The 27,608-nt window shown below is 37.5% G+C and overlaps 1 protein-coding gene across 1 annotated transcript in view; it reads right to left on the bottom strand.

Moving 5' to 3' along the window:
- Positions 1-2,518: 2,518 nt before the first annotated feature.
- The window catches only part of LOC149793805 (kyphoscoliosis peptidase-like), a 184,835-nt gene continuing 159,745 nt past the window's right edge, over positions 2,519-27,608 (bottom strand). The window contains exons 2-5 of the mRNA XM_089967803.1: positions 19,808-19,999; positions 18,457-18,572; positions 6,960-7,076; positions 2,519-5,844 (exon numbers count right to left, since the gene is read on the bottom strand). Coding sequence (XP_089823929.1) covers positions 4,773-5,844; positions 6,960-7,076; positions 18,457-18,572; positions 19,808-19,999 — 1,497 coding nt within the window. The 3' untranslated portion in view covers positions 2,519-4,772. The remainder of the gene's footprint in view (positions 5,845-6,959; positions 7,077-18,456; positions 18,573-19,807; positions 20,000-27,608) is intronic.

A 27,608-nucleotide genomic window follows, 5' to 3' on the forward strand; every position in this document is an offset into this window, starting at 1 on the left:
TTGTACCTTTCTGCAGTATTGGTACACGTCAGTACCCATAGATGAATAAACAATATATATACATATATAAAATTGTATATACTGTGTGATTCCAATGTCTATATAAAATAAATCTACTACATTTTACTTATCCTGACTTAGTTTTCTTTTGCTTAAGTGCTATGGTGCGACGAACCATATTTTTACAAAATCTTTGATCTTATGTTGATCAAGAAAACGTTAGACTGATATGGACTGCACTCATTACCATGGTTGTAATAAATGTCATATGAAAGAGGTTACAATTAGTTGTTTTCCAGCAAGCTATCGACCCTAATAATATTTTAATGGAATATATGGAGGTCTCTAAAATGGAATAACTGTCTTATAAAATGTTGCTGAAAACGTGAAACACTGTTTGGATTGAACGCAACATACAGATTTATGAAAGAAGATCAAATGACGTTATATACGTTTTCAGACACTTAGGCGGAACATACTAATACATTTATCACCTTAGTATTGATCTTATAAGAGCAGCGTTGTATGCTTAGTGAGGCCTAATGAACAGAAAAAAATTGATAATTTATATAATATAGTGGGGAAATATATAAGAGTCCATGAAATTAGTAAATCATCCACTTCATCTGAAGCAAGCCTGGATTGTTATTCATAAGAATCCTCTGATGATTAGAACAGAGAGTGTTCTAGCTGTAATGATAAAGATAGCCAAGAGCAAATCAGTTGAGCAACTGTTTATTGGTATTATAAAAGATGGCATCTAAACTCACCGATCTTTGGTTTAAATATGAGAGTGGTACAACAGCGCATATGAGGAGTGGCGCAAACACCAGGAACTATTTCCATAAGCGAGCATTTAAACGTTCTTAAAGAAACGAAACAAAGGCTACTAAGAAATTTACCAACGCCACAAGACTTTGATATTGGATATAAATGTACAGAGTCTGGTCATAGTCGAACTGGTGTAATTCTCAGTGACGGATGATTCCTTACTAGTTGGTACTAATTAAAAATCATGCATTACTTTGCAAGTTAAAAGGCCATACTGGACAATCAAGGTAAACTGTGCTTGCTACACTTATTTGTCAGTAACTTTAAATTGTTTGCAAATTATTATTACTGTGTTGTTGTTACAACATCCGATGCAGATATTTCAGTACAATTAAAGAGTTTATCAGAACGAGAACGGAAAGAATGTATAAATATTCAAGCAATCTAAGGCAGTGAGTTGATGGCTTAATAATGGTATTTGAAAGATGAATTAGCACTTAACACAAATCAAAATACCCGACTTCTGATGAGGTACGTATGGAACGAAACTAGTCAAAAGTATGATTAAACAAAGTGTGATATGACAGAGGATACATTGAATGTCTAACTGTAAAATTCATAAAACACAACTCGAAGATTGAGAACAATTATTGAACAGAGAGAGATTCCTAATTTTTGGGAGGAAATTCTAAAGACTGGACAAGAAACTTTGTTTTGTCGGGCGTTTGCAAACTGGAATATTTGGATTTGCTGAATTTTGTGTTTTACGATATAGGAGCACAAGGTTATTCAGTACCAAGACATATATATGTAATCACGCAAGATTAATGTTACGGATAGACAGTTTGGTGACATCTCTATTTATCATCTCGTTTGAATTAATATTTCGCCCTTGTGTTCCATAATACGTGTACCAACTTTTCAATGCAGCTTAATTGTTCACGTGATAAAAGAATTGAAAACGAAATTTAATAATCTTGCAAGTATATTTGTAAACGTACACGTACAGGGTTTGATCCAGTATAATTCAGTGTGTGTAACTTAGAATTATTACCACAATGTTAAATACCTCTTGGTATAATCCATGGCCTGCATGGAGCTCGGAACAAACGACGGAAATGTTATAGTGAAGGAAAATATGTCATTGAATGCCGATATCTTGCAAAATTTTGCTGGTAAAATATCACACGCTATGTTTTCGTCTCCTTTCACGCAAACATAATATACATATTATTAGTAGGACTGCAAGGTCGGTATCACATATTTGTTGACTGTCTCCTCTCGATGCCAAATAAATACTTAAGAGAAACAAATTTCATATAATTATGTATGGTTATATGTGGTGACAAATCTGACGAAGCCATATGTTATGAGCAGCACAATTCTGTAATCCATTTGACATGGTGATATCAGAACAACATGCTTTGGATATACTTTGGATTTCTGTCAAGTGTCTACATGCTCTAAATGCATTTCCATATTTCCCTTGGAGCAAATGAGCATGCAATCCAGCACCTAATATAATTCAATAAACAAATGAAATCGAAGTATATATACTCATTCTGTTGCTTGTTGGTTTCAACTTATTTACTGACGATGAGACTTTGCTTGTAAGTTCTGTAGATATAATTTGCAAATCGTATTGAGTGTAATATATTTATTTCGTTAGTTATTCCACTGAAATTTAAACAAAACAAAACAAAGCAAAGAAATCTAAGCAAAACATAAAATTCTATAAACGGTCAGGTATTCACAAATGCAGAAACTGAAGGAAACTTCCATGTACTTACTGTAGAATCAAAATGGTTTGGGTGACAAATATTTGTCTTGCAAGACAATATAAACTATCAAGCTGTATAGTCTAATTGACACAGTTACCAGATTCATTGAGACGAGTCAAATAGGTTTCATTGCCACAACAGTGAATACTACAGAAATACAAAATTACCTCCCATTAAATGTCGGGGGAGATGAAATTATAATCAAAGATGTATGTTATAAACTGCAAATTTCGAAAATCTTGGTAAATCAAAGGATTCAAGACTCTTATGTAAGATTGTCCTTTGTTCTATCAAGCAAAATCTACTATCATCAAAGAACATAAACGAAAAGAAACATACTCATGTCTTCAACTTGCTTAAGGTACACCTGTCTTTTTTATAAGAAGAGGAAAGAATATACCGATATTTATCTGGTACAATAAGGATTGCTCAAACAATTCACACAATTGAATATTTCTGAAAACCGTTTCGGAATAAAATTCATCAAATTGTATATTCTCAGTTCGAGATCACCACCTTCTGCTTATGTTACTTCCTGTGCTGCACATATCTTATTTTTATATGATCATCATAAAAGTCTGCGTCAATGTAATCAGATATTGATTTACATCCAACTTGATTTTAAAGTTAAACAACTGTTCCCTTATTTGTGCCTTTTCCTGCTAAAGATTTTTGCATTTTCATATTCCATAGAAAGTGTAAAAGGTGTATTATATAGAAGCAACAAAATTAAGTTAACCAAATAGTTCTTTACAAAGTATGTTTATGTATGTATACTAAAGAAAACTGCACGCATTAGAAGCTATATAAATAGTGATGGCTAACATATATTTCAACTGCCTACAGATCAATTATGTTCTATTCATCCTTGAACCTAACATACATAACCGATCAATGATAGAATATGAACAATGATTGTAGGTTGATGGTGTTATATATCTGCTAAAACGAATCATCCTACGACGCAAAAATGATGCACATGTTGAACAAATATTGAATATCGATATTAGATATGTCATGTAGCTTTTGTATCGATAAGCATAACCTGGCAAATAAATAAGCGAAAAGGAATCATATCAAATCATGCCACAACTTCTTGCCAGCAAAGGAAAATGAAACAAGATCAAAACAAAAAATTTAAAAACACAAAATAAAACACAAAAAATACATCAGTAAATAATGATGAAACTCGTGGTTATTTTCACAATACTTTGTCATTCTTTTAAGTTCTACAACCCTATAATACTGCATTTTATCTAATAAAATAAATTATTACACCACGCCAATGATCCACGTCATGTGGGGTAAATGCATATTAAATGCATATTTCTATTTAATTTCGTTACTGGTGGGATTGCTATTGAGAACCTCGTCATAACAAAAACACGAGGTACGACTTTACATATTTGGAAATCATATTTCACTTTCTGCTCAATTGTTAGGTTTAGTTGACAAGGATCTATTAGACAAATAAATATTTATTTAATGAATATAAAAAGGCGCAGACAAATTTTTTTTTGATTGCAATGCTAAATTGTGAATTTTATTGTATAATTTTGGTGATAAAGAATTCAGTTGTGAGGTACTTAAACATGGTAAGGTCTAAAATCAAAATCGTTTAAAAAATAAGATGGGTCCTTGATAGCCCCATTTGATGAAAAATCAGCAAATCATATGGCAAAGAGATAATATGGCAAGGAGGTAAATATGGATAAGGAAGAATGTGTAATGTGCAGGTTTTGGAGAATCGTTTCAAGCTTTTATCCCGCGAAATTGTAAATGTGTCAAAATGTATCTTATAAGTATTCTTAGACTAATTTCTATTAGGATATAAACTTTTAGAGAACTAGATATCGTTCTTCCTAAAAATATTTTTTTCATTTACAATTTTGTATCAAAATACAAGAAAATAATCTGCATTTCGAGTTTCTTTAAACCTCAGGTTAAACCAAAAAGTTGTTTAAGTTTCATTTATTGTCGACGATCTGTGATTTCACCATTTTTTATGGATAATTTGTGAACATGTTGTGTTTTTCAGGATGAGAATTTCCTTCCATTTAATAGTTCATTGACAAATCATTTTATCTACTGTTGAATGAAAATGATTGTTTACATATTCAAGTAGCCACATAAACTAGATATAAACCGGCCAAGCATCCGCTGTTGTTCTCAGATTCATATACAGTTATTGTGCCTGTGTCTGGATTATTTATCTTTCCCTCAAAAAAACCAGTTGTTGTTTTGCTTAGGAAACGGGTTGAACGGAATCATGGGTTTTCGGCAATCGATCAGATATGCAATGGATGACCAGTACAAACCGCCGCCTTCCCATGGGCGTACTGCCATAATATCCAGGGAGTAGAAACCTTCAGAAGGCAGCCTGACCCTAACAACTATCTTATTAGCAGACGATTCAATCAGCGTGTAGTTCTCGGGACTATCGTAACTATTTTCTGCATGCTGAAGTTTCGCGATAGCCTTAACGTGTCTGGTTGTTGGTATGTTTATAATGAGTTCTCCATTGTTTGACGTAAAAACTGGATTTGCCAAGGCTTCCTCGGTAAATCCATACTGTCTATATTCCGGGCAAAACGCCCATGGTGTTTGTTTGGAGGGGTACGGTTTTACAGGCTGGGCAGGTTCACTGCATTTTATAATATACTGAAGTATTAAAATGTGGCTACCTTCGTCTTTTGCTATAGGCTTTGCAAAAAGTTTTAAAGCATATTTCCCAGCGGCTGGTGGTTGCACTTTAATGTTCAGAGTGGTCGGGTTTTGCATGTACGACATAGCATACTTGTTCATATTTGTACCATTGCTTAGAGAAAAATCTATCATCCAGCTTTCTATACTTTTGTGGCCATCTTGGATAGTAATGGTGGCCTCCGATTGGACTTCCAACACTCCAGACGTATGGGATAAAGGATTTACTCCAAACTCAAGGGCAGTGCTCCTAAGATGTACTCGTCTGCAGAATTCTTCCATTGAAATTGGGTTGTTCATCAACTGCCATTCTGAATCTGGCTCCTCGGTTTTGTTCATGTGTGGATAATGTTCAATGATGAAGTCTTCTGGATCTGTAAGGAAATAAAATTCTTTGAACTCTTTGGTATACGTTTGTTCCCTCGTGTGGCCAGCTCCCCAGGTACACTCTACAAACCGCCAATCGCCATTCAGGAAAACCACGTTCCACGCGTGATCGGTTTTCATAGAAGGGGTTATAGCTATCTCAGGGTCGTAACCGTAGCCTTTCGCATATCCACTAATTGTCTTAGCAGGAATATTTACTTGTCTGCAATAATAAAACAATATAAGCTGTTATAACTCTGTGATCTTAATCTAATTGACATGAAAGAGTGAAAACTAGCAGGTTTGTAAAATTCAACAAATAATTGAACAGTTAAAAAGATCTTACAATATTGTGAATTAAATCCCAAATAGTGTAAATGTTGTAGGACTAGTCCAAAGGTATAAAGTTCCTATTGAATTCTACTGATATTCCCACTTCGAATATTGAATATTTTGCTCTGCCCGTAGTCTCGAACGTGGTAATTTGTCAATGGCCTTAATTGTGTAGATGTGGTAACAGTCTTTTATGTAGTACAAAAAAGCGTCCAACTTGTTCTTGTCTGAATTAACTATATTTCTAAATTAATGTTCCAGTTCTAGAATATCATAGAAGAACAGTTTATATATCAAGTGAATAACTATTTGAATAACACAACACAAAGGCTGATTCTCGCGCAGTTGTTAAATGCAAGAATTATTAATTTCTCAAGTAAAAAACATCATACGAAATTAAGACACAAAAATGGAATCAGGAAGAGGGTGAAAGATTCATTGCTAGAAAATTATGGACAAGATGAAACCTGCTTCTAAAATTATAACAAAACCCATAGTTACCATCAGTTATGAAAGTTGTTTTATCCATGGGGGAATCCAAGATTTTAAACCCAGAATAAGATAAACATGTTTATTTTGATATGGGTCCTAATATTTAACCCACACTCATAGCGAACTATTAACATGGATTATTTATTTTCAAATAAAACTTACTGGTCCGGTACACATTTAATTTTATTTGGGACAAAGTAAAGTCCAAAATAGTTATACACATCATATAATTATGGAGATAAAATCTATAAAAATAGAAATTAAATATACATAGCAATACATATAAAGATTTAAATACTTTGTTATGTTTACTTTAACATGTTAATATAAGTTCTTTAAGTCTGTCAACATGTATGTTTAGGATCTTGCGATAACACTAAGTGCATTGGAATTAAAAGACACTGAGTAAATGTTAGCAATGGTCTCCTTTGCAAATAACTATGTGATTACAGTTAAAACATTTCTTCCAAAATGTACATGCGTAGTTGCTGGCTTTGGAAGAGAGTTCGTTACCTGCAGAAGGCGGAAAACAGATCCGCATATCCTTGGCACACAGTTCTTCCTGTCTTTAAAACATCATCAGGACGACATGAACTTATTAAGCCACTGAAGTATCCTTCCGTATCATATCTGAAATTGTACATGTGACTATAATAATAAATACAAATCCAGCTTCATTCTGGCTAAGTAGTGTTTTTCAAATGCTACCAGACAAAATGCTATAATGCATTCAGTTCAAAATTTGGTTTCCGGAAGTGTTCGGATTGGTCGATACTTCAGTGATAAATGACAATCTAAGTTGTGTATTGTACATTAAATTTAAAGCAGCGATATAAGAGGTGGGTGGCACCACCTTTTGTTGACTATTTTAATGTCCGATCTATCACGCATGTTTCCCAGTTCATCTGGGTTCCTCCGCCGCTGCTAGTAAATCATTGTACATGCAATTAATTACATGTACTTTACAAGGGGTACCCTTCCATTAAGTGCAAAAATCTCCCCTGAAGTTAGGCCACTCTCCCGTTACTATGCACATAATTGTTATAAATATTACAATAGTATCACATATAATGGGAAAGACCACTAGATGAACAGTATGTAAAAATGTCAGTTATATCACAGCACAGACATTATATAATAGACTGATTCATTTTGAGAAGGCGCGTACCTAGTACTATCGTCCCTTTATGTGCCAGAACCGGCACCGCTCCGGTGGCCTAGTGGTTAGAGCGTCCACCTCGGATGCGGGAGGTCGTGGGTTCGATCCCCGGCCGAGTCATACCAAAGACTTACAAAAATAAATGGTACTAACAGCTGCCTCGCTTGGCGCTCAGCATTAAGAAGTTAGTGTAAGGACTGGTCGGCCCGGTGTCAGGATAATGTGACTGGGTGGGACATCATGCTACATGTCTGCGGCATGATTCCCCAGTGCTAGACATCACTATAAACTGCCACATTGCAGACATCGTAGCGATATGACTGAAAAATTGTTAAAGCTACGTTAAAAATCCGAATCACATCACATCACATCACAACACCAGAACCGGCAACTCTTTGTTGGAACTACTACAGTACCTGCACAAAATGCCATTACAAAGTTTATGTAGGTAAAGTAAAAATAGCGATTTGATGACAAAACGACTACCGTCGGAAGTGAGCTTGCGTGTACCAGCGCCTCTCCCGATTACTGATTTGGGTTACAATAATTCTAGCTCCACAAGCACATCATTTCTAACCACATCTATAACATATTTGTAACACCATCCTCCATAACGTAGTGTTTGTAATCGTAACACGTTAATCGAACTTTATTCAGCGAGTATGTAGATAGGTTATGAGAATTCGATCTGATCATATTCATTTGCGATAGCATTTTAATTCCTCTTAGCGTTGCGAAATGATAGGGGGACAGTGATTTTAGTCGCTATTTATTATACTTCTTTCGAGTGTTCTTTGACATATCCGCCTGCTAATTTCACCGAATACATCTTATTCCACAACCCTAAAAACTTCTCTAAATTGGCCTTTTCTTTAAATTTGCAGATGACTTTTTATTGGAAACATTGTGAATTGTTTGTCTGAAAATATGTCCCCATACACAGCCCCTATTTTGATTTCGGAAAACGTTATCTGTCCGTGCCTGTAATCAATATGGTGTTGCCGCTGTAACGGGATTTGATGTTTCCGTATTGAAAATCGCACAAAATCATTTTTGACAGTTTCAACACCGGGGAAACGCAATAAATGGGTTTCCTCATCAAATCTCGTTTTTTTCCTAGTTGATCGTCACTAAATTTTCTTCAAAGATTTTCATGCTCACAAATGGGATCGCCAGTTTCTTTATTTCTCTGCAGGACATCATTGAGCAGTTCTACATAAACTAGCTTTTTGAATATTCTCCATTACTGTTTCTGAATACTTAACTATTCATTAGCATAAAGAAATCTTTTTCGAAATCGCTAGTGTCTAACGTTCTGTATGAAGTCTTAAAACTGATGAAGTTCTCTAACCGTATTCGTTGATCGAATTTGAGCTCGCAATGAATTCTATCAAACTCGACTCCTAATGTCTGAGATTTTTGTAATGAATTACGTAACGATTTTTTTATATGAGATTAGGTAGTAATTTTGCTGTGTTTCCTCTTCCGCATTCTAATGGTTTTTTAATTGCAGTGTGTAAGGGCTCAACATGACCTCGGTCGAAACTTAACTTTCTGCTGCCAGCGGGTAATATTTATGCTGCTCATGGTGTTTCCTCGGATAAAATAAATCGACCCCAAGAAAGTAGCCTGGTCATAATCACTGATGAGCAGCTCCTCCGTGACTTAATTGGATTTCGACATGGTCTATTCATAAAGATTATGAGAGCATGATAAATGATGCACTTGTACTCCTCGATAGGATCTTAATCAGGCAAATAAATGTTGTTGACTTTCCAATGCATATGATTAATGACGCTGATGCCTTTTTTCGACAAAATTGAAGATATCGACATCGGTAAACAAACTTAAGTTAACATCACTGATTTTCGGTGCTATGTCACATGACAAACAAGGAGAGGAATAATACAATCAATAATCTAATCAATGATAACTGGGACACACGTTCTTGAAATATTTAAAAGACATCGGCGAGCACCAGTACGTCAAATATAAATCCTGACCATCTCCAATGGTGGCCATCCCAAACCCTTCCCATAGTTTTAGCTCATGAGCATAATCAGCCTCGGTAATATTTGAATCTGTAATTAAGCTGCAAAACTCCTCTTTAGGTGGTAAAGACGTGCTATCAAGCTTACTCCAATCGTTAATAACGCGAAAGAATGACCATCAAATGCGAATGGTATGCTCGCAAATTATGCATCATTTCTGGAATAAAATACGGTTTATTGAAATGCAAATTGCACATTTTATGCACATCTATAGCCGAGTGGCTATATATGATTCGACCTCGTGCTCGCCCTTGGTCGCCGACATCAGTCTGCAAAAGACTCCACGATGTTCCCCAATCTGAGAAGCTCGAACCTTACGCAATTCCGCTTCTGATATGGCGTTCTTATAAAACAATATGCAAAAAGATTGAAGCACCGCTGTCGGAACTCCATTGCTTTTACTAGTACTTGTTTCCTTTAATTGTTTGTTAATTAAATAAATCGGTAATGATGTAATGGATGCAGCACAATTTGATCCTCGTAATCTTCCTAATGTATAATTGGCGCCAGAACCTGTCAATGAGCATCTGCTAAAGTACATGGTCGAAATAATAACGCCGGCGAATACCGATTTCATTTACGTGCATGAATTTTACCGATAAGCCCGATATAGAGCCGGAATCTCCTGTCTAGGCTGCGCATCAGCAGCCAGTGCAGCGAAATAAGTAGCAATACCACCTCCGAAATAAACTAAAACGCGTTAATCTGACAGCACAAAAGCAAGAGCAAATTTGCGGGTTAATCCACCCCATTGCATGCACTCCGCTCCCAGACGAAATGGAATTTAGTTAAATTTGAATACGTGTTTGAACTATTTTTAACGTGATGAGATAACTCGAACACGCTGAGAAATACAGGGTGTGTCTCAGAGTAAAATTTTCAATAAAATTGTTTCTGCTGTGCTGGCTCAATCTGCTAGCATATCATCGGTGTTATCGCCTCCTGTGCTTAATGACCACATCAGTGGACTTGGCGTTATCGCCACAGAGATGAAACCATTTTGTCCTGGCGCAATGTCTGAGTGAAGATGCAAGCATGTTAAAGACACTGAGCATGGCGTCGGACGTGTAAATGCATTACGCCAAACTCGATGACGTCAGCTTCTTCAACTCTGCAGTAGGAATCCACTAGTTAATTTTTTCAAAATAACCAAATCATTTGACGAGTGGATTTTTTCTTGATTCGAAATGACTTTCTTCACTTTGAAAGTTTTCTCGTCGTTTTTTTTTTTGCATATACTGCTCGTAAAAAGTACCTTCCAGAGGTTCTCCTGCTGAGTCTTTTAGCGTGTAGGTGACATGGACTGTTTTGTAAACTGTATCGATCACAAACACTTCTTCGGTCTGAACCGGTCTCCCACGTTAAATTTGAGTGATATAAAAATTAACGCGTCTCTCAGTTTTCGTTTGCGTCCATTTTGCGGATTTTTAACGTCCTGTTTAAACGCTCGATCATTACGGTTTAAACGTGTTCTTGAGTGCTGTATAGCGCGATATTATTTTTTGCAGCCAGTCCGAGACGGTCTTGTAAATTTCGCTGCCATGATACACCCATAATTTTCCTGGGTTTTTCCTCTATTTTACTGAAGGCGCTAACGTTCAATGCACCTTTATTATTTTCTAAAGGCATAACACTAGCGAACGTTTCCTCACACTTAAACGTGGTCCTGAAATTTTGAGGTTTCAACTTTTTTAAATCGCTTAAAATCGCCTCATCGCATTCGGATTTATTGTCTGGATGATCCCAGTAGCAAACATCGAGCCGCATCGCAGTCGCCGCATCCATACCGTTATAAGATTCTTCACCGCGTGGAGTCTGATCATTTTCATGGAGTTGTTTTTCCATGGGGTAATATGGGCCCGTGTATTTATGTCTGGGAAAAGTCCAATCTACCTTGTTCTTTGGGAGTTTCCCAATGATTTAATAAATATTGATAGCATCCGAGATATTTTTTAATTGACACATCTTCCCACGCACACACATTACGTTATATTTTCGGTATTGTCATTGCTCGTATTCAACCTGCAGTCTTCAAGGACGCCTGTGATAAAAAGGGATTAATATGTTTACCAAAAATTATACATGATTTACAAACAAAATGATCGATCACAGTTTTTCCCGATTTCTTTGCACCACAAACAGCACGCTGGCCTCTAATTTTGCGATTGTTTTTTTTTTTTTTTGCAGTCTCTACTTCAGGTTTCCCTTCCTCGTCCTGCAACGTAAGTACTATGAAACAATTACTGTTCATTTTTATACTATTAACTTTCTATTAAATTTAAAATAATTTCCACAGGAAATTTGTCACCATCCCCATCCTTGATACGTTGAATACAATACCAACACCAGTACTGTCATCGATGCCTTGAATTTCAAATAATTTAAACCCAGTCCCTTTAGAGGCGCCTGTTTTAGATATCGAATCGTATCATCTGGAGAGGGTAAACCAAAGAATCAAAATATTCTACATTCTCTTCAGCAGGAACATTGATTACCACTACACAGTGCGTACCATCCAATTGTAATAATTTTGAATATTAGTTACGCAACTTTCCTCCGCCTGAATTTGATCCGGCATTGGATTTTCTGAAGAAAACAAGAACAACATCTGAAATGTTTAACCATAAGAGCTAATAGTTTTTCGATATCAAAATTAAGAGGGCCTGTGGTCACCAGTGTCTGAAGACATCAGTGACTCGAGCTTGCCCACTATCGTGGTCTTGCTCTCTGTAATGTCACTCCTCCTTCCTCTTTTTTCGACGGCCCAGACGTTTTCCATGAAGTTGGAGTCCTCTTGTGCTACAACATTGTCCAGAAGTGCAGAAAGTATCGACCTGGCCACACCAGCTAATAATTGTCCGATTAAATCTGCTTCTTGGAATAATTGTGCTGCGGAGAGTTTACAGATTAAACGTTTCTCAGGAGCAGCGTGCTTTGTTAATACGGTGATTGGACGGATAGTAAGCATGAGTTGATCAGGACCGTTTTGGTAAAGGGGCTACTGCAGCCGCATCGAGCTTAATCGACACTTGGTTTCACGCTGACAAAGTTTATCCTGCAGCAACGTATGTCATTTCTGAAAATAACTTTCGTTATTTCTAACATGTGCTATTATTTTGGAAAAGTTTAACATTTATTTAATAAAATGCTTAGCATTTCTACCTTTGGTACGGTAGCCCGTGGTGGCAAAGCCAATTGGCGAAATGACGATTATCCTCTTAGAAATAGCTCTGCTATTTCCCTTTCTTGTTAAACCATTATCCAAAGTTTCCTCCCCGCTTGCCCTGTAGCTCCTAAAGCCGCTTCTTCTGCTGCAGCTACACCAATGGGATATAACACTGATACTAAAACGTCAGGACCAAGAGTCTCAATCACTGAAATACTTGATGAAGCAATAGATCAACCATTAATGGATCTGACATTTTTGTTACGTCTTACGGCGTCGCTGTGGCATTTCACAGAGGATAAATCAGATATTTTTCAGACAATAGTGGTTTCTAGAAATGTTTGCATTTCTGACCTCTATCGTTTACACCATAATTGTCTTTCTGGACAGCTGTGCTGTCAAAAAATCACCTTTATCTTCCTTTGAGGACGTCGAACACCATACACCGGTAAGAGATGACAAAAGCGTAACAAGTATAATACCCAGCAGGGGCTGCTGTACACTGTAGTTCAATAACCGCTGCGAAATATTTGAGTCGTACGGGATTTTTAAAGACATGGCTTCCATCAGCACCATGGATGCTCGAGTGTAATTTCTATTACCGATATTAAAATTAGCTGACAAACCACACAAACGTGCCTTGGAAGCTCACTCAACGAATTTGTCAGTTCTCACCACGTGTTCGTCACCTGAGACACAATAAACTGCTGCATGAAAGTCTGAAATAGAGATTTGAGTAAATGTATCAAACATCGATTCTAATTTGAGCGCGTGTGTAATCGAAGGGGAGATTTTAGGCATATTTAACGATAACCAGCTCAGAATAAACTGTCCATCTGCAGGTGCAGCGGTTGTATGCATGTACTATCAGACGAATTCCGCTCGAGCATCAGTGTGTGTTTTGACGTACCGATAAACAGTGGTGATGTTCATCGTCGCGGTCCACATCATAATGATAAAGCTATGAGCTCGAACGGAATGTAAGCGGTTATTTTTAGGTCAGGGAAAATCAAATGGATTTGGTCGTCGTTTGAAATTTGTTATTTTTTGGTGTACACAATCACATCCGTCGCTAAATTCTGGCGAAACAAAAAGCAAAACGATTTTTTGTCGGTGCAATCGTAATCTACTCGGTTGTCGTTCTCCCAAAAATATACCCACAAACTGTGGTTCATCCTTGTATCAAACAAAAGCGTGGTTTTCAAGATGTTTGTTGTAATGCGGTAAAAAATCAAGCTGGCTATACGAATATTGTCTGAAAACCAAAAAATAAAGTTTGGGACGCAATGGGGGAAACGGCAAGGCCAGGTAAGGTAACTGATGATAATACTATTCGGGCAATGTTCCTGCATGCCGCACAAAAGGACATTTAAATTCGAGTAATTAAGTTTTACAATTTTATCTTTCGCCACAATGTAATCATTGGGGGAGTATCGAAAACCGTGGCTCTCATCGATACAAATATCATAACCCACAACTGTACCCCCAGTACTTTTCGGTGCCCTTTCTTCGTACAGGTTGAAATAAAGACCTCAGGGTAATGTCTCAGAGTTTGTTTTGGAGATAATGTTTTATCCACAATCGAATCGATATACCCAAATGGACAACAACCTATCATGCTAAGTTGATTCCGATCCTCTAATGGTCGTCGTCACGAGCTTATACTATTCAACGCAGCATGTTGGAAGAAATCGTTACACACACACACACACACACACACACACACACACATATATATATATATATATATATATATATATATATATATATATATATATATATATATATATATATATATATATATATATATGACAATATCAAAACGTACGAAAACGTGCTCGTTGGGCACAAATGAAATTTGCTCTGCTTGCAGGAAGAAAATACCCATTACAAATCCACAGCTAAATGTTCTTCACTAGCCATTGGCAAAGATTCTTCATGAAGAGAAAAAAAATGGTAAATTTTGACTGAGAAAGAATTTCGATGACTATTCCAAATCGAACTGGTTGGGCTCTTTATATCTCGTTATGATTAATACAATGATGTGTCACATGGGTTAAATAGTCCAAGCAATGTTCAGAGCTACATATATAGTTATGTGATGCAAGAGAAGTTGAAGTTGGTCGCGCTACTTACGTGTATTGCACATGTATGATTGAACAGGAGGGACCACGTGGCATTGTTGATGCTAGCATGGGCGATGCGCGGTCTCGATGAATCGCTGATATGCTGCCCCGACTCCTCCAATATATCAGAATTAAATTTATTATCTATGATAGTATCAGCAGTGAATGGATGATCAGAGTTTAAAATGAACCAATACGTTAATTATCACGTCGAGGTTTTCCCCTTTTTTTCTGACGGACATAAACGACGTCCATTGCAGCAAGGCACATCCAGTCAACACAGTTGTATATGAAATGTATTTGATGAAAAAACACAATCACATTGCACTGGAACCGATGTTCACTGGAAAAAAAACAATTGCGTGGCCTCGCGTGTTATTGAGCATTTCACAGACGCAGCACGTGGTAGTGGGTAAATAGAACAGAGATAGCTCACTGAGATCAGTGTGTGAAAGAAAGTGGCGCTGAACTGAACGACTTCAATGCTCTTGAACGTTCACCGAAATATTCGACTGCTACAGCACCATTAAACATATCGAAGATAACGCACACGTGCAACTGTTATCGCTAAAATTTCCATTTCATCGACAAATGGTTTTTCATTCTGGCGATTGAAGCAAACTCGCGAGCGTGGACCAGAAGCCTCTTGGTTCTTTTGAAAGTGGTGAGTTTTGGTGTGTGTTTGTGTGGGAGTAGGGCGCTTTACATCAATTTGTGCTACCGAAAGTTGACTGCTATCATTGTGAGAGTTGCAAAATATCGCACAGAAATACACGAAAGACCCTGACGAGATCCACGACAAGGTCAACATTTCATGAACACGGGTTTATGTTGTGTCGCACTTTTCCTGACGCAAACACAGCTAACAGCCGACCCCCAAAATGGTCCTGGAGGACGTACAACGATCTCGCTTGGAGTATGGTCCTAGTGGTCATTGTAACACCGATTGCATTTACGTCGATCTTGTTTCCTCATGCATTGACAATGCGTGCGCTATTTTACAAGATTTGGCCATCCCACCAGTGATCGGACAGGAGTTCTAATTAATGGACACTACCCGTCGATGCCAACCAGGTCTCCATCAATTTAACTGGACCCAATGAAATTAACTAGTTTGATTTTTCCAGATTCGTTTATCTTCTTGTTCCTATGTGGTTCTTAGGTCATTTTGATTCACCCGGTCGCGAGAAGAAATCGAAAGACACATTGGATGGACTTCCCTGATTTTGGAGAGGTTCATGTTGGACGCGCCAATACTGAGGTGTCAATTGCATATTTCCCGCAGAAAAAGATCAGGCTACTTGAACTGTGAGACCTCCGATGCCAAGGAATTCGGCAGCATAATCATAAGGAAATTTACCTCAAGTGCACCGGTCGACAGTCAACGTTTGAGTTACAGCCTTGAATTTGATTTGCCCTTCATTAATACGTTGTTTAAAACACGACAGAAATCGCTGCAGGAACAAGTAAACCAGCACAGGCACTAGCACAGGCACTACTTCGTCTTCCGGGTGACGTTAAAGCGAACCGGGGTACCACCAAAGATATTAATGTGTGCCTTTTTGTGCGGCTACCACAAACAAATCAACGAAGCGATTGCGACAGAATAACGCGTAGCATTGGCCGCTATGTATGCAGAAGATTCCACCGATTGAAGCACAATGAAGTATGCAAGTTTACTGAAAGGTTGGCATGTGAGGAATCGTCCGACAATAAATAAAAAATAAAATAAAAACACAAATAGTGGTTGTAAACGAGCGGGTCCGACGAAATATTCTTGACAAATATGGGTTTCGCATGGGCGATTTGACTGCATATATCATAATTTATTGCCAGGAAGAGCCCGTAAGGCGCACGAAGAGTGGCCTTTTTCGAGAATACACTGGGAATGGACAGGTATATAGAGCAATTGATGTGGAAGGGCACAGTTTTATTATTGAAGTAGAAAATCATTCCCACATATCCGCCGGTAGGGTCATGGAACTATATATATTATAGTTAATTGATGATAGTGACTATATTAGAATGCTAGCATTCCAATATGGGACCCGCCGCTCAAACACAACTCCGAACAAGACCATGAAGGTGTCGTTGTCAACGACAAAACCGGAATTTGATGATATGTTCCCGAACGAAATTACTGCCCCGAAATAGCACTGTCGCTACTGCGTTTGTATTACAGTTGGGCTGGTATTCAATCAGCACCGTTTGGTGGTTTACCAGCTAATAATTCACTTGATTTTTCCTGGAAAAACCAACCCTACTGGAACGTAGTGGGAGTCCCCAACGGTGCGTACAAAATCGAAGATTTCAATACCGAATTTTCCTGCCCCTTAAGAACATCACATCGCGATATTCTAAGATAGCGATTACTGTCCACTAGCCAACATTAAGTTGTGCCATAGAAATATCTACAGAGGAGTACTGTGTCGACATCGGACCATCTTCGATCAAGGTTATGCTTGAGTGGCGCTATGGACATGAGGTTAACAATGTTTTCCAAGGGGTTTTTGTTGAGTAAAGTTTACTTCGTTGTCCGTGACCTTGGTATTTCAATTGCCAAAAAGGCCATCGGGTTATAACAATTAAGGCCTTTGGGGTGATAAATAATCTTGGGTGAGACAGCTGGCCACGGATTTCTCCCGCAATTAAAGTTAGATTATCTAGTTTACTTTTCCTATGGCGAGTTCGTAGTGCTTTGCCGTATCCAAGCACCGTAGTTTAGGGCCACCATGTTGCTTGCACAATTTAGTTATTCCACGCAAACTAACCCTGCAATGGTTACATGAAGCATGAATACCACCCCGTCGTGCACGATCGGCATGTATCCAGCAATATTCCTTAGCACACTGCGGACGTCGTTTCGTGGTCTTCCAAATGAGAAGCCTTTTGCATTGATTTTGCCAATTATGTATTATTATTATTATTATTATTATTATGTTTGTAATTATTCGTTCCATAACAGAAGATGTGGGTCAAACTTTTTTTTAAAAGTTGATTGAGGGGTGTCCCCCATGTAACAAATAATTGTATGTACAATGATATACTAGTAGCTGCGGTGGAACCCAGATCTTCGGTGTGACCTGGGTGGGCATTTTGACATTAAAATAGCTCGAACTTTGTGGCGCCAACCCCACCCCTGATGCTGTTTACGATGTATGACTTAAATCTTCCTTAGTCTAAATTTGTATTGAAGATATAGATATAGGAATATATAAATATAACGATATATTAAATGGCGGTGAAAATAAATTAAATCTCATTTTCATATTTATCTTTTATCTATCAAATTTAAAGTGTTGAGAAATTTCCTTCACTGCATGATAATATAGTGAAAAGCTACTTCTATTACCAGTCGAAAGCTATTAGTAAATCCAGCAGAGAAAACGGATATTCTTTAATTCCTATGTCAGACAGTTCCTGTCTGCTGGTTAAAATGCACTAGTCGGTATGCAGTTATAATAAAAAATCTACCGAGCAAAGGATTGTACATTAGTCTTTGACATACCTGATATTATCTGTAATCCAACGATAGAAAGCGCGGACTCTTTCCAGATTATTTTTGGCTGGTTTAACGAGATAACTTACTAGCTCGCTTATAGAACTTCGAAGAGAACTTGGCGCCTATTATTAAAAGGAAGAATACATTTGTAGAGTTTATATTTGTTTTGTAAATATAGACAGCGTACTCTCAAATATTCAAATTTAAATAAAGTGCAAGAGACCGAATTTCCCAATCTTTAATAAGTGTTTTTTTTTTTTCTCACAAGAAAATAAGAAAAACACGATCAGTGGCATAGTCGTACATTACGGATTCATACACCCCTTTTGTGCCTTAAGTTTCATAGTTCGTTTCGCAAACAGAATGGTATTGACTATGTGATCGCCTTTGAAAGGCAGCTGACATAGTATCGTCGAAATAAAAATTAGCTACGAATACAGCCGTCTACATTTTATGTACCCACTTATTCACATGATACGATCAACATTACTTGGTTTTTATTTGTCATATTACACTAAGCTAATAATGATCTAAATGCAGTGATAGCAAAAACACAGGGAAATTGATAGTGTGCTAAGATATGCAAAACATTATCCAACCGGAAATTAAATGGATTTTAGTTTGGTTTCCAAGTAGGTTATTTAGTGTGGAAGCAATTGGAGAAAAATGCCTTGCCTAGGGACAACACGCTAGCTGACTTAGGCTTGAAGTATACAAACCCACATCCTTTATGTCGTGAGTGTGGAACTCTAACCAAATTAACGTAACTAAATTCAAAATAACATCTTTCATTGATAGGGATATATGTAAATGTACGGTTAGTCATTACGGTATATTGGGTTATACCTGGATTAACCTCCTCACGTGCGTTTAATACACTATCTGAGGTTATCTTTACGATATGAAGACTAAACTGTCTGTTATAGACCGGTGGACTGTATTGAAGTACATGTATTTGTTAAAGTGAGTTGATTTTCTCCAGGGATCTGAAGATAAAGTTTTCGATATACCATATTTAAATGGAATGTAATTTGCTACTTTAGGACAAAGATGTAACAGGTCGCAGTGTACAGTTTTAGTTTTTTCCTCATAAACGAGTGTTTCAATTCATTATGACATAAAGAGTGACATTTTACATGTTGACTTCAGGTTATTTGATGTATGGTAAGTATTTGACCGTTCTACTATTAGGATATATATATATATATATATATATATATATATATATATATATATATATATATATATATATATATATATATATATATATATAGTCTTAATCTGTACTTGTATTTTGGTAACAGGTTAAGCTGATAGCGTGTTCACTTTATACTTGTTAGATTAAGGCTGCACCCACCTTAAGGGCATGCTTATCGATATCCTTGAAGACTTTTGGATCGGGTACGATATCTAGCTTCTTGGTCGTTGGAGGATGCGCAGTAGCCTCTTCCTTGAGATCTTGATCCTTGATATTCCTGGAGACGGAAGGTTCTGGTACAATATCGAGCTTCTTGGTCTTTGGCTTATGTTGTGGAACACTGGAATCGCTCTAAAATGGATACACGCTCCTTTTGAACAATACTTGCACGATTTAGCAGACTAATTGTCTATTTTCTCGTAATTGTAAAAGAAGAAAACATATCAAAAAGTTCAGATTGCTTGATCAATTTAGAAATGGAAATATCTCTAAGAAACTGCAAGAATAGTTTATTAAAAATAAAAAATAAAAATAATATGAGAGAAGTGTGACACTATGTGTGTGCTGTGTGCCTTGATGTTCTAATAACATCACAAAATAACTGGAGCTATTTTGATCGTTGTACTGGAGAAATAAACACCTTGGACTTATTTGGATTTTATCCTCTCTATATTTTCGAAAACAAAATCCGATGCTGTACCCCATTTCATCATTTGCTAAATGAAATATGTTTTAATATTTTATACAGGTACCTTAATTATTAAGAAAGTTTACAATCAAGCACTGAAGCTTAATGGTCTGACCTTCACATATCTGATGGTATACATTTATGGAACCGACATATTCAGTAACTTAATGCGCAAATTTTTTCTTTCTTTCTTTCTTTCTTTCTTTCTTTCTTTCTTTCTTTATTCATTTATTTATTTATTTATTTAGTTATGTAGTAGCAGCAGTCTCATATATATCCGCAGTGACTTATGTTTGTTTCACTGGAGAGGGATTCCATCATCTACCTTAATACGGTTTATCTAGACGTCGTGTTTGACCTTTCTGCTGGGGCTTAAGTTAGTTTCGTTTTATCTTTTCTTAATGAGTACTACAAAATCTTGAGTGGTACTGTTTTCAGTGTTATTCTATCATGTTGATCGTTACTTCGCTGATAGCTTTTGCTATTAAATATCTTACCATTCTTGCCAACAAACCCTTGACTAGCAAATGTCCGTAACACGTCACTGTCAGCTTCATTTTTGGAACCTACCTCAATTAGGGCGTTCTTGCTATCAACATTCTTTTAATAATGTTTCTCCTAGCATCTCGTCAATTTAAACTCATTTGATGTTATTTGATATTTTATTGATTCCCAACAAAGAAATACTTACCCATAGAAAAGCCAATTGTAGCAGTTTTATAAATAATATCTAGTGAAATGAATGAAACTAGCATACAGTTATTATAAAAATACATATCAATTTATGTTCGTCTGAAGTGAAGAGCAACTAGTTTTTGTACTCAGGTACAAAAAACACAGCAGGACAGAAAGATTAAACAGCTGCCATTATACATATACACTTAAATTACCTGTATTCTTTAGATAGCCAACATGTTAGTGAATACAATAAATTAAACAAGACATAAATCTGCAAAGCCTCTCCCTGGCTCCTGCTGATGTTGATGTTGCTGCTGCTGCTGTTTCTGGACTCTGTACTTCTCGGTCCATGCTTCTTGCTCATTTTTTATTTATTCTTTAAAGACCTGTTCTGTCAGGTTTTGTGCCCCTTTCAGCATCCGGACATTTTCAATCTCATCAGACTTTGGCATGACGATGCAAATAGACGTGTGCTTCGTTTAGCTTTGCCAGTCAGAAGACATCTTTACATGTTGACGCATTAACAATGGATGACCAGACTGGAGACCGCCCTGCATTATATGGCTCTAGCGTGGAAGCGATAGACAATATCCCTGCGGTTGTTTGGAAGGAACGCTCATGACGAGGGATAGAGAGAAGTCAAAGAGCATAGAAAGTGATATAAAACTATTTAAACAAACCAAAAACAATCATTTGTTTTTATATAAAATTTTATTCAACCAACAAACAACCAACACATATTATGACACCAACACATTTTATTTCTTCAAATAACATATTGTTTACAAGGTTAACAACGTTGTGAAGTCGAATTAGATTTCCACTGATGGAGGCTATTTGGAAATTGATGCTCACTACGTTTCTTAGCTAAAGACAAGAGATATACATATTGGTCACAAAACCATCTATCGACTTTTTCATCTTTTCCAGAAGAGTCACGATCAAAATAAGTCGCTAAATGTTCTCCGAGACTGCGTTGATGAAGAAAATACACACAATATTGTCCACATACCATGGAATATGTGCCCTTTAATTTCACATTATTGAATCGTGTCGTCTGGGCATTTCTTCCCATAAAGTTGATGATGTCGTCTTACAAAAGCGTTAATCCATACGAATCAAAATACTCCACTCAGGCATCGTGGGGAAAGTAAACCGCTAATCAGTGGGTTCCTGGGAGATGATTGTCGTCCGTGTTGATGACGTAAACTTGATGGTCTTTAGGTTTGCGATGAGTAAAGTTCATCTTTAGCGCACACGACAGGATTCCAAGAAGCGTTGTACGAACTGTGTTTCAAAAGGTTCCCAGGTATCCATTTTGTATTGTTTGTTCTTCTTGTTTCACAGGTAATGATAAGTCATCAATACAAAATACTGACAGTTTGCTTGAAAATCTCTGTGAAGTAAACGTCTCTTCACGTCGACTGCGTACTGTGTGACAAGAGAGATTCGATGCGACGGATCTCTAGAGCAGTCAATGGAGGGGAGTCATGATCGCACTAGTCTTTATACCACTGATGCAACACTGCTTCTTCGATATGAGACCCCAAGTGTCATTCAGATATTCGCCCATTTTTTCTTGGCCCATTGTTTCTTCTTGGCACATCATCAGACATTTATCGTGTTGAATTTGTCCTGGATGATCATTTTGACATCCATAGCAATCTTTCTTGGTCAACCCTGTAATTGTTTCCGCCAGGTGTTTGGCAAAGCAGGAGACTATATCTTGTCCTTGTTCTCGTCATTTGGACATTACCATCACCTCCTCGTCTTTTTCTTTGGGTTCTGCTTCCTAGATATCATTCCATTCCATTTCCATTTCCAAAGAGGTTCCACCATTTAAAGAGGAATAAGACTCTTCCATAGATTCTAATAGTCTAGAATGACTTCTCATGAACAGTTGACTTTTAGAGTGTTGTCGAATTCGGCATACAAGATGACGTTTAATGTCTCGGTTAGAGTTTCTGCAAACTGAAGTTCCACACGCAGCTAAATATCCTTCATCGCTGCCTTGGTCTGGAGTGAAATCAAAGGTCCACAAAGCTTAACCTCCTGCATAATCGTCGTACGAAAGTCCATGCCTGGTGTTGGTCCCTAACTGTCCCGTGGCTTCGTACAGGGACACGTACGATCTCAAGTAATTCTTCTCGGCAAACTTCGGTTCGAAGGGTCTGGTGCACAAGGTCTTGCTGCGATGGAATGGACGGATATCTAGGAAGCAGAACCCAAAGAAAAAGACGAAGAGGTGATGGTAATGTCCAAATGACGAGAACAAGGACAAGATATAGTCTCCTGCTTTGCCAAACACCTGGCGGAAACAATTACAGTGTTGACCAAGAAAGATTGCTATGGATGTCAAAATGATCATCCCAGTCAAATTCAACAATGTCTGACTTCGATCTTGGACACTCTATTGCGCTTAAACTCGAAAGGATTGGCAGTGGCGGCTCCGTCGAGGGCTTCGCTGCTGACGATGCCAATGATTAATCGTTTGGGTAACTGTCCTTGGAACAGATGATCTTCGATCATGGATTGGAGTTCAGCGGCAATGGTGAAGGTTTTCACTTCCACTCGTCGTATCGCATACTTAGCAATCGATCTGCTGAAAGTGTGACTGATGTCGCTTCCCATTTTAGGTAACACATATACACGTCGCACGTAGAGTCTGGCTTCTGGTATATTAAGATAAGATGGGTTAAAAGATTGCTGGAAAAGGAAAATTTAACGTGGCAGAACTTAGTCAATACAACTATACTCAGAAATAAAAAGAATATTTGGAATTTAGGGAGAAGGAAATTAGAAGAATTTAGTAAGTTCATTAAAAACAATTTTTGGAGAGATGTAATTTTGGCATTATCTAAATGGAAAGAAGAACCGCAAAGTCCTAACGAGTATCTATCCATGAGTATTTTAAATTTTGTCCCCCCTAAAATGATCTATGAATACAAATCCTGGACAGAAGCTGGTTTTGAAATTCTAAACGATCTAGTAGATGATCACGGTAATTTAATACCTTTTGAGATAATAAAACAAAAAACTGGAAGCGATGATTTCTTGAAATACTTCTCCTTAATATCCAGAATTCCTAAAGCATGGAAAGATGCCATAAAAAACCACCTAGTACATAATAATTTTGATAAGCAGGAGGATAAAATAACGAATTTGCGAAAACAAGATTCACTCAAGTTCGTTTACAAAGATCTTTTGCAGGAAGCTAAAAGGCAACACACTGCGAAGCAAGAAACTTGGATGCAAGTATTTAATAAAAATATAAGTAGTGAGGAGTGGTCTGATATATATAGCCGGGCAAAATGCTGTACCAAGGATACCAAGTTGATCTCTTTCAACTTTAAATTGATCCATAGAATAATCGCTACTAATGATTTTCTTAAAAGAATTAACATACTTGATGACAACAAATGTACTTTCTGTAAGAGTGAAACTGAAAGTATTGAGCATCTCTTTTATGACTGCAGTATTACTTCACAGTTTTGGTACCGTTTTATAGAAGTTTTTGCATCTTTTTGCCCAAATATTGTACATCTGCCCAAAAAGAAACATTTTTAGGAAGTGAACAACTGGACAGTTTGGGTAATTTTCTGCTTATTTTGGCAAAATATTATATTTATACTTGCAGATTCAATATGAAAAATCCTTCTATTTTTGCTTTTAAGCAAATAGTTGCAATGCATAAGAACATTGAAAAATACACTGCTAAGGTACATAAAAAAGAGGACCAATTCAAAAATGGACCTCAACAATGAACATGTAACTTGTCTCTGACTTGATGGTAAACAGGAACAAAATACTGTAATATCACAAAGGCCATGTCACCTAGATTGTGTGCCATATGCATGTGTATATGCGTGTGTGTGTGTGTGTGTGTGTTTTCTTTTTTACTTTCTCTGTAGATTATATTTATTATCCCTAGATTATCTGATAACCAAAAATGTTTGATTGTAAGGTGACCCTGGGATGGTTCCCCAACCCATTGATCAACCTATTACGGGGTTAATAAAAAAAAATAAAAAAAAAATAAATAAAAAAATGGCTTCTTGGATGATGGCTTTATAGTCGTTTGCACCGGTCACAAAATGGAAAACGGTACGATTCAGTTTTAGGCGAATATCCACCGCGTTCAGCATTACTTTGCTAGGAACTACATACCCAAAAGCAAACGATCCATCAGTTCTAACCAATATCCTTGCATGATTTTCTTTCGACAGTCCTTAAAGCCCACATTGTGAGGATCGTCAGCTGCTGTCAGGACTGTATCGTTAAGCTTGTCCTCGCCTGCTGTGTCAGGTTTCCATACGACGCAAGCATCCATATGACTGTTCTTGGCACATTTTCCGTACGTCAAGATATTTTCAAGGTACGCTCGGTAAGTGTACGTATCCATGTCGCTGCTGACTAGTTTGTTTTTCAAGTACAAATCCACTTCGCTGAACAAGTAATGCATGACATTGTTGAAGGGAGCTACTCTGGCATCGGCTCCCGGAGCGGTGTCGTCGGTTTTGATCACTTTGACTTTCAGGTAAAGGTAGCTGCTATTCTGATCGATGTAATCTTCGGGCTGTCCTTTGATTTCAAATTCGATGGGGGATGAGGTCGTCAAAGAGAAGATTGAATGAAATTCTACTGATTGGGGTTCTTGCATCGTGATCGTAGTGGATGGCATGGCAAATAGATTCAGTTTCGACTTGGAACATTCGCATAACTCTCGGTGCATGCTTTATTTCTCTCTGTTAGTTAATAATCAAAAACGTCTAATTCTCGGACGGTTTTTCTTTTCTTGGTCTTTCTAGCTCTGGGTGCGTGAAGTCCTCTGGGGGAGTTGTCTTTGTCTTCTCTTTCTGCCTTGTCCTTGCTGTCAGGGAAGCAAGAATGCCTGACTGGGCAGCGTCCAGTACATCTAATGGAGTTTCTCGTCGGCCCAAAATGTCTTTTACAGTTTGAAGCAAGACATTTTTGCATGCTCTCAGGAAGGCTTTTTTTGGTGATTTGTTTGTCGATGATGACATTTTGGAGAAATTCTTGCCTTGCATCAAAGCGGCATCTTTCAAGGCATGCAATCCTCGTGTCACCATCGGCTTCAAAACACACGCCACCGAACGAAACGCTGATTGCAGCATATCTACTAAACCATGTCTTCGCTGTCGGGCGACTCCTCGATACACGTTACATGACTTACAAGTCGTTAGAGAATCGTTTTCGAAAATGGAGTTTCACGGAAACTTTCCCTTCGGCGAATGGAATATTTTGTTCAAGATCTCCTTTTATGCCAATGTTGACACTGTCGAAACACTACTAACTGACGAGAAAATAGTTAGGATGTACCAATTCGCGGTGAACGTGATAGGTGTTTCCATCTTCCTTGTCATTCGTTGTGGCAGAATCCGGCTTGAAAGGAATGACTCGCTGTAACGGTGCGGATGTGTGTCCCACCACGTTGTATTCCACCACATAAGAATACATGAATATCAAATATAATCCTTGGTTCAGTTCTACAGAGTAACGAAATAAAAAACTTCGCTAAATTCAAGTTGTTGTTAATGGCTGTTATGAGCGAATCCTTGACCATCTTGAGGTCTCCACCCAAATTGTCAAACAATTCAGGACAAAATGTAATGGACAACGTTTTGGCATCAAAAATTTCATCATTAGTCGACGAGCCACTCTATGTTACTCGATGGTCACACTTAATCTCGCTTTGTACAAGGTTTTGCCAAACAGCTCATTCAATTAGGAAGCAATCATGTTTACCAGATGTTGACCGCTAAAATAATAGCCTGCATACATTTTCAACAAATAGATGTACCGTTGAGCATAGGGGACACTGGTCGTTTCGTAGAAGCATCTACACTTTCGTTTTCATTCAAGTATTCTTGCACTTGGTCGTTCAGAACTTCGACCTCAAAACTGTTTTGATTTTCAGTGATATTTTTTATTTGTGTTGGTTGAATCATTTTGACCAAAGCCTCTTCAAAATTGGCTTCGTGATCCAATTGGATCGCTTGAGATAATTTGGCCGTGAAACAGCACAAAGTATTGTCCGGAAACACATCCATGGAACTGTCACTGGGTAAAGTTAAGTAAAATTGGTTATTCATAATTCCAGAGTTATGCTGTCCGAGTGGTCACTAGAAGTCAGAAGAGTGTCTAAAAGAGGATTGTTGTTATTGTGACTATTGGGAGGGTAATTGACGTTGGTCTCAAGACTCCCATTGTTACCTTTACAGTATTTCAGGGAAGAATTGGGAAGAAGGTAACCGATGCAACCGCTCAGTAAAATGGTCCACAATTGTTTGTCTCCTTGTTGCAAACTGAAATTGGCAATGGCAGCGCCGATGACACAATACACCACAAAGATTTGGCATAAACGATTTGCGTTTTTTGGAACACGTTCTCCACACTACACCCATAGGGATTGCTTTTTTAAATCTCGCAGAGAAGAACTAGGAGAAGAAGTGGTTACTGATGTGATTGAGGCTGTGTTGAAGGGCATAAAGGTTGCTTCTTTTAATAGTCTATGACTTGCGAAGCGTTGATCCAAGAATCAAAACTGGGGTGATATCCTTTCCAACGTACTTT

Source organism: Sinohyriopsis cumingii, chromosome 8, assembly GCF_028554795.1.
Source record: "Sinohyriopsis cumingii isolate HCF-2022 chromosome 8, ASM2855479v2, whole genome shotgun sequence".
NCBI classification, from domain to species: Eukaryota; Metazoa; Mollusca; class Bivalvia; order Unionida; family Unionidae; genus Sinohyriopsis; species Sinohyriopsis cumingii.